This window comes from Pholis gunnellus (genome assembly GCF_910591455.1).
Source record: "Pholis gunnellus genome assembly, chromosome: 12".
NCBI classification, from domain to species: domain Eukaryota; kingdom Metazoa; phylum Chordata; class Actinopteri; order Perciformes; family Pholidae; genus Pholis; species Pholis gunnellus.
Genome location: NC_136539.1, coordinates 11304057 through 11317683, shown reverse-complemented (window position 1 = coordinate 11317683; position 13627 = coordinate 11304057). Strand labels below are relative to the sequence as shown.

At 42.0% G+C, this 13627-nt stretch overlaps 1 protein-coding gene across 1 annotated transcript; it reads right to left on the bottom strand.

Annotated features, from left to right (window-relative positions):
- Positions 1-1346: 1346 nt before the first annotated feature.
- Positions 1347-7334, bottom strand: LOC306704136 (atypical chemokine receptor 3-like). Its single transcript, XM_079170352.1, has 2 exons — positions 7210-7334; positions 1347-4336 (listed from the first exon to the last, which is right to left on the bottom strand). The coding sequence occupies exon 2, from the start codon at positions 4265-4267 to the stop codon at positions 3128-3130; it is 1140 nt and encodes a 379-aa protein (XP_079026478.1). The 5' UTR covers positions 4268-4336; positions 7210-7334; the 3' UTR covers positions 1347-3127.
- Positions 7335-13627: the final 6293 nt, after the last annotated feature.

Here is a 13627-nt window from a genome sequence, read left to right as displayed (position 1 = left end):
CAGGAGTGATGTGAGATCAAGGCAGTTTCACAGGGGAGAAGGAAGGTTTCATCAGCAGATCAATCAATTGGTTTGACCTTTGTGAATCCCCGCACAGCTTCCTCATCAGATTAGGCAAGGACACTCCTGGCCTGCCTGCACCAGTGGTTCAGCAAAGAGGAGGGCTGAGCTGCCCTCTCTCAACAATGCTAACCTTCAACACATCCTGTCAGCAAGACTATCTCAAGGGCACCACAGCTGGTGATGTGTGCAGATAGTGAAATAGGAGGCCAAAACACTGGAAAAATGTAGGTAAGAGGTGAAAAAGAAGGAAAAGAAGAAGTAGGAGGTGTATGCATGTCAAAAATGTTTTCAGACTTTAGTGTGATAAGGCAGACATTTCTAATTTTTTGTGCGAGGAGGACACAAAATATATCTATTTCCTCAGGATAGGAAGGAACAGTGGAGTGAGCTGCATCTACACTCAGGGGCAAAACAAAAAAAGATAGTTGACCTTGGTTAGGGAGATCTCCCAGGGAGATCACCACATCCCTCCACCCAGACATAGTGGTGGGGTCCTTGGCTTCCAAGGTGGTCTTTCTCATTGAGCTCATCCTCCCATAGAAAGCGGGGGAAGAGGCTGCCTGAAGAAGCTGAACGACTCACAAATGGCAGTTGATTGCAAGGAGGCACTGTGGATTGCCGTCACTAATCCTGAGGATAACAGTGGCAGGGTGGTGTCCATCCCACAGGACAGTAGGTCAAGTGTTGGGGTTAAAGGAGCAAAACACTGATGGGTTGAGGTATTACCATGCGCCTATATCTTTCTGCATTGCTAGGGGTATATTGGCACCTTCGATGAAGCAAACGTGTTTCATTCTTTTCCCACTAAATGTACTAAATTATGTACAAAATGCAAGAGAATGAACTCAATTAAATTGTATCCTCTGACCCTGATGGTGAAAAGAAAAAGTCCTACTGTGACTTTAAGTTGGCAGGAGTGACATCTCTTTCTTCTTTTGCAGTCTGAAAGGCAGTTGGTGTGACGAAAACAGACAGAACGTAAATACTCTGTCAAACTAAAGCCAAGCTGAACCGTGACAGCTGGGACAAACCACACAAAGTGATGTTGTGTTTTCGCTGGATGAGTTTGTTTGTTTGTTTGTTATTCAGTGCCTCAAATGGTATGGCAGTAAAAAATGGCAGTAAAAGCATTTCCAAAACCAATGTCATTGGAGCTTCTCAGTTGAAACCCATTATTTTAGGAATCTCGGGGCAAAAGCTTTAATTTGACAAGAGCCAAAGAAACTGAGACATGGAGGAACATTTTTTCTCTGTATTTAATATATAACAAAACACATGTTACACATTACAATACCAAAAGAATGCCTCTGTTCTTCTCGACACATGTTTGTGTCCCCACTCTTTTCTGATTGCAAAATGAACTCTTCTCAGTGTAAAAGCATACATGTGTAACCAATCACATGACACAATGTGCTCTATGTCAGCGCATCAAAAGAATATGTTGCTTCCTACAACAGACAGTGAGCAAACTGTATAACTCAATATTTATGATACATAAAACGTCATTTCTAGGAGTCAAGCTGTGGGACACAAACACACATACACACACAACTCTAAAGTAAATATGCTTTTTTTGTTCTTTGGTCCCTAATAAACACGTGGTTGTTACACACCACAGCTGCTGCTTACATAAAAGTAGTTAGGCTATTCTTTTATGTTATTTGGTCATAAAGTTCTCAGCCATCTGTGGCCTGTGTGCTGACACAGCAGGATTAATACCACATGGATGTGCACATGGGCATCCTTTCCACTATTAGCACTGATGCAAAATATAGCGAGCATACAGTATTTTACATCATACTGTACGTTTCAGAATACAAAGGAGCTACATCTATATCTGCTCTTTAAGCTCAGTAGTCCCAGTTGAAGCATCCAGACACTGGAAATATTTAGAACCAAAAGAAAACAGAGAAGTTAAGGATTTGCCGTGTCTGTCACATGCAAGACCTCAGATTTTCGATTTTAGGAAAATGTGTTTAATTGCTTTCTTGCAGAGAGAGTTGCATTAGATGAGAGGGTCGATACAGTGCCACTCTTATGTCTGTACGCCAAATAGAAAGCTAAAGCCAGCATGAGATTTCCTTAGCTCAGCTTGCCACAAAGACTGAAAGACAACAGAGAGTGACTACCTCCAGCAAAGAAATAGTCCAGCACATAATTCTCCCCCGAGCGTTGCTTTTAGTATGAATTAAACAAACAAATATGAACAAATATTAGTCAACTTTGGAGATGCTGGTAAGCAAATTCTTGGGATTTGTTTTTTCCTTCGGACTGAGCCAAGTGAGCTGTTTCTAGTTCTTATACTAAGCTTAACAGCAGCTGGCTGTAGCTTCATATTTAGTGCACGGACATCTACATTTCCTACAAGTCGAACTATTCCTCTAACTATGCAACTCGGAACACACGTTTTAGATCATTTACAAACCTTAGTTGCAGGAAAATGAATTTCAGTTTTTTGTGCCTGAAGGATTCAACTGACGTGACATGAGGTTATGATTAACAGAGACAGCAGGAATAAAACACTGAGCCAGTCAGTAGCTCGACTAAAATGATGAAGCAGCATTACATGAAGTGGAGAACTGAGCGGCCATCAGTGTGTGATGTCTTTGATTTACAGGAGGGACGCAAAACATTTAAAATGTACAGTATATAAATACAAATTTATAAAAAAAAAGATTAACAATATTACTCTGCTGATACTATCGATATTCAATGCCTGTCAGATTATACACACCACACACACACACACACACACACAGTACAATCCTACATCAACAGTACAAGCAATGATTTTACACATATACAGCCACTGTATTGGCTTTACAAATGAGTGACAATGAGTGAAATATATGCTTTCAGTATCAGCTGTTATAATAAAACTGCTTTGTAAGTGCTTTGAAATTGATCCATCAACGTTGATATAAGCCTGTCTTCAAGCTTTTCTACATGACTCAAGCAGATTTCTGTACAAAGGATGCTGTCTGTGGACAGATTCTGATAAGAACAAATCAGTTGTAACATACGCATATATTGCATTTGTAGTCATTTGGATTTACAAGCCGTCTCAGATCTGTGGTGGGTTGTCTACAGCTACAGCAGAGTACTCAGTCTCAGACATGTTGGAAGTGTCAATGAGGCGTGCCAAACCCGTCCTCGTGGAGTATTTAAAGATGAAGGCCTTCATGAGGTCATAGCGGTAGTTTCTGTTAATGAAGTTGTAGAGAATGGGGTTGAAACAGCAGTGGAGCAAGGACAGGCACTGGGTGAGGTGCAAGGCCACGTAGATCACATTCTCCAGGCCACAGGTCAGAGGCACCAGGCCCAGCTGAGACAGGGAATCAACCAGGAGGACGCCATGGTAGGGCCCCCAGCAGCCCAGAAACACCACAATGTAGGCCAGGATCACCCTGCGGCTCACACGACGCTCTTGCTCCACTGCGGAAGATGATGAAGAAGAAGAGGAGGAACGTGAAAAGGCGCGGGCTAGCAGCACGTAAAACACTGCAATGATGGGGAAGGGGAGAACAAAGCCCAGCAGGATGAAGCTCAGCTGCACGCCCACCATCCACTCCCTGGGGTTTCCCTCTGGGTACACAGGCCTGCACAGTATGGTGTCCCCATGCATTGACTTCACAGTGCGCAGGAAGTAGGTGTCTGGTATCGAGGCGACCAGAGCCAGAAGCCACACCCCTACACACACTCCGCTGCGGATTAGCTTCCTGCGTGCGCCTCTCTCATGGTCCCCGTGCTTCGTCACATTCAGGTAGCGGTCCACGCTCATGCAGGCCAGGAAGAAGATGCTGCCGAAGAGGTTGACGGAGAACAGCAGGTGTGTGAGTTTACACGCCACCTCACCTAAGGGCCAGTGGCCGTGCTGGGCCAGCGAGCTCACCCACACAGGCAGGGTGGCGCACACGCATAGGTCTGCGACTGCCAGGTGGGCGATGTACATGTGTGTCTCATGGCGAGGGGTGGAGTCTCTTTGGGCACGAATGTTTACCCAGAGGACCAGAGCGTTAGCAGCGAGACCGACGATGAAGATAAACGTGTAGAGGACACACATGGAGTAGAGCAGAGCGTTGCGGTTGAAAGCCGTGGCACACACCGTTGCATCCACACTCGATATGTTGCTAAAGGCTTCGGAGAAGTTGAGGTCCCCAAACGACTCCCACAGGTCCTCCAGCTCACTGGTGCTCAGACTCATTTTTCAGAACTGGGAGACGACCACAGACCACTGGGAGGGAATACACAGCACTTCTGACTGGGATGGATCCTGTAAAAACAAGACATCAACTCATCATTTCTTGCACTTTTACTTATTTACCTTGCTAAAGATCCAACCACGAAATGCTACCTTCTGTTATCATATTTAAGAAGCAATTTTCTGTTCATAAAGCACGGTTTATTTTACCGCTGTGGACTCAAAGTGCATGAGCTAATAAAACATAAAGCTACTTGTGGTGTGCCACCAGATCCGAAAGAATCTTAATGCGGTTAAATTGTCAAAATACTGCTTTCATGAGTTAATAGAAGCTCTCTGTTGCCGTGTCAAAAACATATTAGTTCCCTGTGATTGATGTGCAGTCAGGGGGCAGTACAATAAATGTTTACATTAGCTCCACTAGCACAGAGTGCAGATTAGACATGAGGAAGTGGGTTCGAGAAATCCAAACACGTGTATTTCCGGAGCGTTCCGGGCATTCCAAGATAAAGCATTGGTCAGGGTGGGAAACCTGATGCCATGTTTTCCTTTAACATGCTTGTTATAGTAAGAAATAAATCTGATGTTTCTCTTCTGCTCGTCAAGGAGAGGGTGAGAGAGGAGCTGTCACCACCCAGATGATCAAAGTAAAGACTGCCTATAACCTCGAATACGTCATCTTACAACATCTGAGTCTTATAACTTAAGAACACATGCACACAATTTCAAATACAGGATACATTAAATCTATGAGTAAGGTGACTGAAGCAATATGCAAGATCACAGAGGTGGTAGTCTGGAGCAGCTTGGCATGCTAATAACCTGGCATGATTTGTTTGAGCCTAAAGGACCACTGAAACCCTGGGTTTTCTGCTGTGATGTCTTTCTTAGCTCCCCTAACTGGCAGCCTGCCACAGTGTGAAAGATCAGAGGTGAAAGGTAATAGATCAAAACCAGAACACGAGAGGCTTAACCCCGCTGTTGGCCCTGAATGACTTGTACGCCCACGGAGTGAATTGTGTGCAGAAATCAGCGGGAGTCTTGACGCCTGCAAAATGGTCCGTCCAAGGTTAAAACGAGGGTCACCGACCACTGGGTGACACAGCACGGCGGAAAACAGTGAAATGTGACCGCTTCACACATCTGCCTTTGTAGGAGACTTTGTGCTGTACGCAGGATAATTGGCACGAAGTGTATGATAAAAGAAAAAGGCAAAGTAAAAATGTATACAAGGACACCTGGAACTTATTAAGAGGTGCAGCTGTCTAGCGTGTGTTATGTCTGCTTTTGTTATCCGTTGTCAGTTAACTTTTGTATTTTCATTTAGTGCTACTTTATACTTCTACTCCACTGCCTTTCAGAGGCAAATATACTTTTTTAAACCACAACATGTATTTGACAGCTACATTTACCAGTTGCTTTGCAGGTTAAAATTGTTTGTATATACAAAACATATAATCATCTTGTAGAATATGGTGAAATGCCACATATTGAAATACCCAAAAGTACTGTATGCACAGTTGTAGAAATGAGCTCCACCAGCTGCAACATCAAAATGAATATTTTTTTAATATCGAGTTGGACCGCTTTAAAGAAATATTAGATTTGTATGATTTTAGATTCACTGGATTAGCCCCAAACATGCGCATCTGGTCTTTGATCCATTAAAATTGAACTGCAATATAAATGACATACATGTGATGGAAGATACTTGTCATCCGCTCCTAACATTGGCCAATGAAGAATTTGAATTTGACCGCATCCATTTGATAAAAAAAACTGCATTTATATTTCAATGCAGGACCCTTTTCTGTAATGGATTATTTAGCTCATTTTTCACATACTTAATAAATAAGTATTGCTACCTCGGCTTAGTAACGGCTCTCCCACTGCTTTTGATAAAGCAGTTTCTTAAGAAATGTCAGAAACCTGACATTTAATTCCACTTTCAATTATTTTGAGACACTGGAAAGTGCTTTTCATTCTAATCGAGGGATTTTCTATGCTGAGATAATCCCTCACAATGGCCTCTGTCTAATTCCCTAATATTATATGGAAAATACCTGGAGGTGCCAGGTAGCCCCAGAGGCTTCAAGCTAATTAACCTCTTAACACCCACACCGTCAGATAACAGAGACGGCACATGTAGCCCATCTCTCTCTCTCTCTCTCTCTCTCTCTCTCTCTCTCTTTCTCTCTCTCTCTCTCTCTCTCCTCTTTTCAGCTCGACAGCATCCAGTTACAAAGTAGCTGAAAACGTCTTTTGTTCCTCAATACACAGAAAATAAAAGCAATTGAAGGCGATTTTCATGTGCTAATGCTGCCGACATGAATGGTGCAGGTGCAACGTGTTTGTCAGAAGTTTCTCCAGGCTTTAGTTTGGAGGGATAAAATCTTTGCCTTTTTGAGACAGGACTTCGGGTTTTCGCGTATAGATTACCAGTAAAAGAGTTGCCTTGTGCGTCATTACGCACAACCGAATCCAGCGAAAGGTCCCAGATTGTTGTTGACGGCGAACACATACAATGTCATTGTTGCCATTGTTGATTTATATCAGGCTGGAAACAAACTCTTATCAGATGTCCGCTTAGTATACAGTAGCCTCAATCCGCGGTTGAGCGTCGAGGCAAATAAACAGCGGAGAGGCACGCTGGGAAGATGGAGAACTACAAAAAAGTCACTTAAATGTGATAAATGATGGTATATTACTATTCATTTCAATAACACAATTGAGCATATATGTTTGTAGCCTATCTGTAATAATAAGAGTTAATACAGGTATTGAATGGAAACAAATTAAGTATATTTGTAAGTATGCAGTACGCACAGATGATCGTAGGTATCGAGCATCTCTGGGGCTATTTTTTAAGTGTTAGAAAGCCGATAAACTACCTGTACACGAACAATCTGATCTTGTTCCCAAATGAGCTCATATAGGCAGCTTACCTGTTTTGATTCCTGATCCCTCGCTGAAATTTTCTCTTCAGAAGAACAGATTTGTTTTTGTTTAGCTTTGGTGCTGAGGGGAAACTTCAACTCCACTGGGGTGATCGTGTGTGCGCTACCCTCCGCGTCCTTAAATGAATATGAGCCTGTTCCTTGTTCTGCACTTGCTGAAACTCAGAGGAGAAACGCCTCCAAGGCTGGTCCTAACTGCTATGCGTATTGACATGGCATCGCTTCGGGCGTTCAATAAACAGCAAGCAGTCTGGCGAGTTTCGGCCAAGAAGGAAATAAAAAAGAACACGTGGAATTTCCTGTTTACAACTCTCCTGAAATAAAAACATATTTTCCCATTGCTGAACAGTATATGTGTTTCTTACTTCATGCAAGTGTTTTTATGGAATACAAGTCTGTACATGTAGCCTACGGCATGCACTATGCGATAAGTAAAGGACAATAGGCTATTTCATTATCAATGTATCGTATGGGTGTAATATAATGACAATTTTAGAAAAAAACTACAAAGTAAGAGAAATGCAATAACCTAATATTATGCAAATTTAGAAAACGTGAAATCCCCAACAATTTTAAATGATACTCACCTGTTTAGATGCTGCACAAATGTTCTGCAGCAGTAGTCTCTTAAAATCAATCAATCGATCAAAAAATATGATTTACTTGCTACAGGCACACACAATAAAATATTTAAATAGTTTCATTTCATCGTCAAAATGTATGTTGCCACACCTTTTAATCTGGCATGCATACATTATCATTCATTTTAAAGTAGGCTATGTATGGCATAATATTTTATATTATTATTGATTTATTAATTAAAATCATGCACTGGAATGCAATAACATGCAAACATGCAAACTTCAGAAACTGTATATTTTGAAGATGCTGCTTTGTGTCTGTTGTGATATTTCTTGTTAAGATTTAGTGACTGATTGGTAAAATGTAACTGTATATTTCCAGATTCCAGTTTTTATATTGCATTAAGGGCTATATCTATACTATATAATTCATGTAAAGCATGACATCAGTAGAAAGGGGGCTATAATCATGTTATATTGAGACACTGTACATTTTACCTCAAATCTTATAGCTTTATAAATTGCATAGGATTTATATTCTAGCAACTGCTATAAAATCATTTCAACCTTTAAACCACAATATATATGATAAATGCATCATGAATATGATGCACAATACGCATTGACCATATTAAACCATATTACAAGGGCACCTCCTTGTGCCCCGCCCCAGTTACCTAAATATGAAACCAGAGATGCAGACAGTCAGTAAACCACATCTGTTTTCTGCTTCCACCCAAAACCACCAAACGGGTTAAACCCAACACCAAGCCCTACCGAGGTAACTGAAAAAACACCCTGAATAACGAACTACACCAACAGCTATATTCATGTTTGAGTCTACATGTTAATCCGATGACAGCCTGTGTTATTTAGAATGATTTTGACCAAATTAAGGGGTTAATGTGGTAAATTTTTTGTACTTCTATCATTGATGCAATAGTTGTCTTAAAACTATGAACAACAACATCAGCTGCTGAAGACTTTTTGTGTTATTGTCGTTTGAGCCTTAGTCAGTCTCATTTCAGGCACATCCTCTGGAAGCAGCACAAAGCATTGTGGGAGGCTCATGTGTTTACTGAAAGCCGTTGAAAGCTCACCTGCAACTCTGGTGGCCTCACAGCTGCTCCCACCAGGGCAATTAACCCCAAGTTCAATACAAAGACAGAATCACAAAAGGAAGACCCTGTGGAATTTATAAAAATATACACATTCATATGTTTGATTTGTTGATAATATACTTTGATAGAACTCATAAGTGAAAGTAATTATTTTGATGTCATGCACAATTATTGAAGTTTTGACTTGCAGGTACAGTATGTCCAGCATGTTTTCATAGGACAAACATATTGTGTAGGCTACTCGTACAGGTCACCCCACTGAAGTTTATTATGACTGCATGCCCTATATTCAGTGATGAAATGCAGCCAGCAGGCCATACTCTGACCTCATTAAAGAGCAGAGTATGAAGTCAGTTTCAATGAGGCTTTAAAGAGAGCTCCCACTACGCACGCATACCCATTGTCCTCTATATCAGGAGCATCAGGGGGGATTTGTAAGCCTTTCTGATAAGCATCCGTAGCCCTGCAGACCGCTGCCAACCTCTGTTCTGCAGTCCTCATTCACAGGGAGGCTGGACTGGGAACAGCAGGGGTGTGTGTGTGTGTGTGTTGTTTGAGAAAAGGCCATCCGGCCACAGTACACCTTCTGGTATTATATCTTCATAGTAAGAAATCTAATTAGAATTGGAGGAAACAGGATAAATTAGAAGCATTTTGAATTATGCAATAGATCTATAAAAAACATGAACATACAACAATAATTAAACCAAACACTTTCACACTTCTGCCTGAATCTGTTCAAAGTTCATTTTCATTAAAAATCGTATGCTACTTTATATTCTTGATCATTCTCATTGCTTAAATGTTTTGGTTTTATGGCGTTTTTTAACCGGTTCACTATCATCGCTCTAATCAGAGCTGTTTCCAGAAGCAGCAGGCAGCTGTTTTCACTTAAGCTCTAATAAATTCATTCTACCTGCAGCTCGAAGCAGCAGATAAAGACTTGCCTAAAGAGACAGATTTATTTTTCCACAGTTGGTGGAGAATGAAAACAGAGCTAGAAGAGAGATCTGTTGGCCAGAAACATGACTCCAAATGAATGACAATGTCTCTCTGTCTGCTGGATGTGTTTGCTGAAACATTCGCTGTTTCAACTTAAAAGGTCAAAGGTTAATGTTGATTTGACAGCACGCTTGTTTCCGAAAATTCCAAAAAAACAATTAATGCAGGTTTAATCATTCTAATTACATTTTCAATACTGTAATACTACTTGTGTCCAAGCTATACATTGGACACCTACAGTTGTGCTCTACATGTGTTCTTGCTCAAAACAACATCCAGAGTTTTATTTGTCCACTACTCAAACACAAGTTTGGGTCCTTCGTCTTTTGGAGAGTGCATTTAAACAGTATGGCCCATGTCAACTATATTCCTGCAGGATTGTAGACAAGGCCAAGTTCGTCATACACATTTTCACACCGAGGACAAACAGAACGATAAGGAGATAAGGAGATGGAAAAGGGTCGGTGACTGCAAGAGAGGAAAAAGGGTGGCAAAGACGTAAAACAATTAAGAGAGGGGCTGTGGGAGAAAAGTTGAGGAACACAGAGGAAGAAAGATTGAGAGTTATTCCTAATGACTGCCGTTTCTATTGTAGTCTAGCCCTGCGTCACGGTGGGGGGTCTGACAGACGCAATCTATTTTGGTGCAAATCTCCATTCAGAGGGTCCTTCCCAACCTCATTCTCAACCACATCTTTACCATCTTTATTGTCGCCCTCCCTCCCGCTCTGAGGCTTCTCTACTCCCTCACATTCCTCCTTATCCCTTGCTCTTCTAACCTCACTCATCTTTCACTTAATTACTTATTCATTTATAATTATCTTTTAGTTGGATGAGGGCCTGTGTGAGTGAAGCTGAAAGCAGTGCTCACAAGGAGACGATGGAGCTTGTGATGGAGTGTGAACACCAGGAAGTGAAATAAATTCAAAGGACAAAAGATTGGCAGCTACTTGTTCCGTTGGGCTTTGTCTTGGTGTTTTTGAGCCAGTGTTTTGTCACTGTAGATTATCTACTAGCTTGTGATGAGGTGATCTTTTGTTTCTCATAGGAATATGTTCATGCAGGTGCATGTTTGGCAGAAAGAGCGCTTCCCTGCCGGGGAATGTAGCAACCAAGGCATTCCTCGCATTGACAGAGCATCCCTCACACTAGCCCCTCCAATGTCAGTGAAACCTGAGAACTGCTCAAATGTCAAACACGAAAAAAAGTGAGAATATACCAAAAAGCTTTGTGTTAAACAGGAATGTGAAATAAAATATTTCTTAAACCAGACCTTTTGGCCACATGGGGGCGATTTTTAAATCGATATAGTGAACTATGGTGAAACAAATGTAAATCCAATATTCACTCTCCATTAAGATCTGCGTTGTTTGTTCAACACCAACTCCTAAAGGGAAATATCGGACATTGCTAAATGATGCACTATGTTCAGTTAGTTGCTGTGTCTTTCTGCCATTTGGTGCTGTGCGGGTAGCAGTGGGCTTTTAGATTTGCAACACCTTTGTAATCATTTGATCCACGGTTAAGTTTGAATTGTTCTTTAAGGTTCGCACGTTAAGGGAATATCCAGGAAAACACAGTCCACAGAAACGGCACATAAGTGATGTGAGTTAAATGTTGTACGTCAGAATTTATTAATTAATTTCCATAATCCATTAAGCGCATCAACTACTTTTTGACAAAGGAAACAAAAAAACTCAACCGTATTTCACTCTGAACCACAACTGTCAACTTCATGGTAGTGCTGGAGTTAAAGTCAGGGGATCACCAAAGTTAGAAGTATTCATCCATTGGTGATCTTGAACATTCATAGCAATCCAGAGATATTTCAGTCTGGACCAATGTGGATATTGCCATCCCCCAAAACATATTTCTCTCGCTGCCTTGCAGAGCTCTATCTCTCTTTGCTCTTTTCTTTTCCGCTTCTCTTTCGCTGGCCTCACTGACTCTGTCAGTGGATTCATGCTTAGCTGTTGACCATGACCGGCCGTGACTCATACAGTCCATTAACTTTGTCTATCATCTCTGCACGCAGCAATAACTCAAACATGCAGGTTCTGCTTCCCCCAAGCCTTACAGGTTTCTGTTCAGCCCCACCCGTTCAGCCCTCTTGCACACAAAAACACACCATGTTCATTAACATGAGCCAGCTGACAGGTCATTGGGATCATATAAAATGGGTAAAAGATGAATAAACATCTTGCTCCAGGGGACAGTGAGTGTCCACTATGGATTAGTGAATGACAGAATCTGTCCACAGGCTGCACGAGAAGGTGTCCGTCTCACTGTGCTCCCTGGGGGCTGTAGCTCTAATCTAGTAATCCTACCCTGACAATCCTGATGTATGCTTCACAACACGCTGCCTTTCCATGCTACTGACATGGAGTTCACAGATAAGGTGGCTAACTTTCACCCCTATTGTCCTGTCACGCTAAATGAAAAATGGACCGTCAGCACTTCTGGAATGTGTTTTGGAAAAGCCTGCAGCCACGGCTTCACCGGCTACATTACCTGTAGGTGTTGCCTTGCTAGCCCATGGCTACGCAAAAAAAACCAAGTGGAATCAAGTTCATGGTTTCACTTGAGTTTGAAACTTTGCGTCAATGGTAAACAAGCCGGTTTAACATAGACAAAGTGACGTTCCATTTGCAAACAAGAAATGTCAAGTTTTATAAGAGCGTGAGCACTGAGGGAAAACTAAACACTGCAGGCTTTATTGGATGTAAACACGACTCCACACCACTCAAACAAGATGAAGGAATACATAATGTAGATAAACAGCAGAATGAAGCCTGTCTCGCTTTAATGGGAAAAGATCTAAATGGCGATACACTGTAAATATCATGTCCTTTAGAACTGACCCTACGGCAAAAAATGATCAAAATCACCAGAGCAACATGTGATGGAAAATGACCTCAAGCCATTTTTCTCTATCCCGGGTGGTTCCCATTCACGGTCTCCCCATCGATTGCATACACATACACACAAATAAGCGAATGTGACACTTCAGGGGGATTACGAGCAGGATGTGGCAACCCAGGCAGCATCTGGAGTTGAGCCCTGCGTGCCTGGAGCTCCGAGTGAGGGGCACCCGCTTTCCCATTCATCTAGTCCTTCCTCATAGTCTCATCTGTAACCCTGAGCTTCAGCTACATCTATTACTCACAGACAAAAACATAACAGGCCATTTGTAGTCTTTCATTGTTCTTACCGATGTGTGACAGTGGGAGGAATATCCAAGGAAGATGCATGAAACAAAAGCCAGAAAGAAGATTGGATCGGAGGTAGCAGGGGAAGAGGAGTCAACATGGGAACGGGGGATCAAATAGAAGTGAGGGACAGGATGTACTGTGTTCACCATGTTTCTGTTTCCCCTATCTCTCCCTAGGCTGTGGAGATAGCCGAGATCTGCTTCTCATTACAATATAGAAAAGGATTTAGAGAGGGGCATAATGGCTGACTTCAGTCTTAACCCTGTCACTCTGACGCCCCAAACCACCAAGAGCCTTCCCCGAACCTCCCAGCCACACGCAAACCTCGTAAATACGAAACAGCTTTGCTCACTCACGTCATGTTCCCAGCACCAGGCACTCCATACTTCAGAGCCTGAATGGAGGCCAATAGCCTGATGTCCGTTCATTCATCAAAACTATGATGACTTGCCTTCCGTGTGAGTGTTTTGAAGTAGCACAGCGCAGGCTGT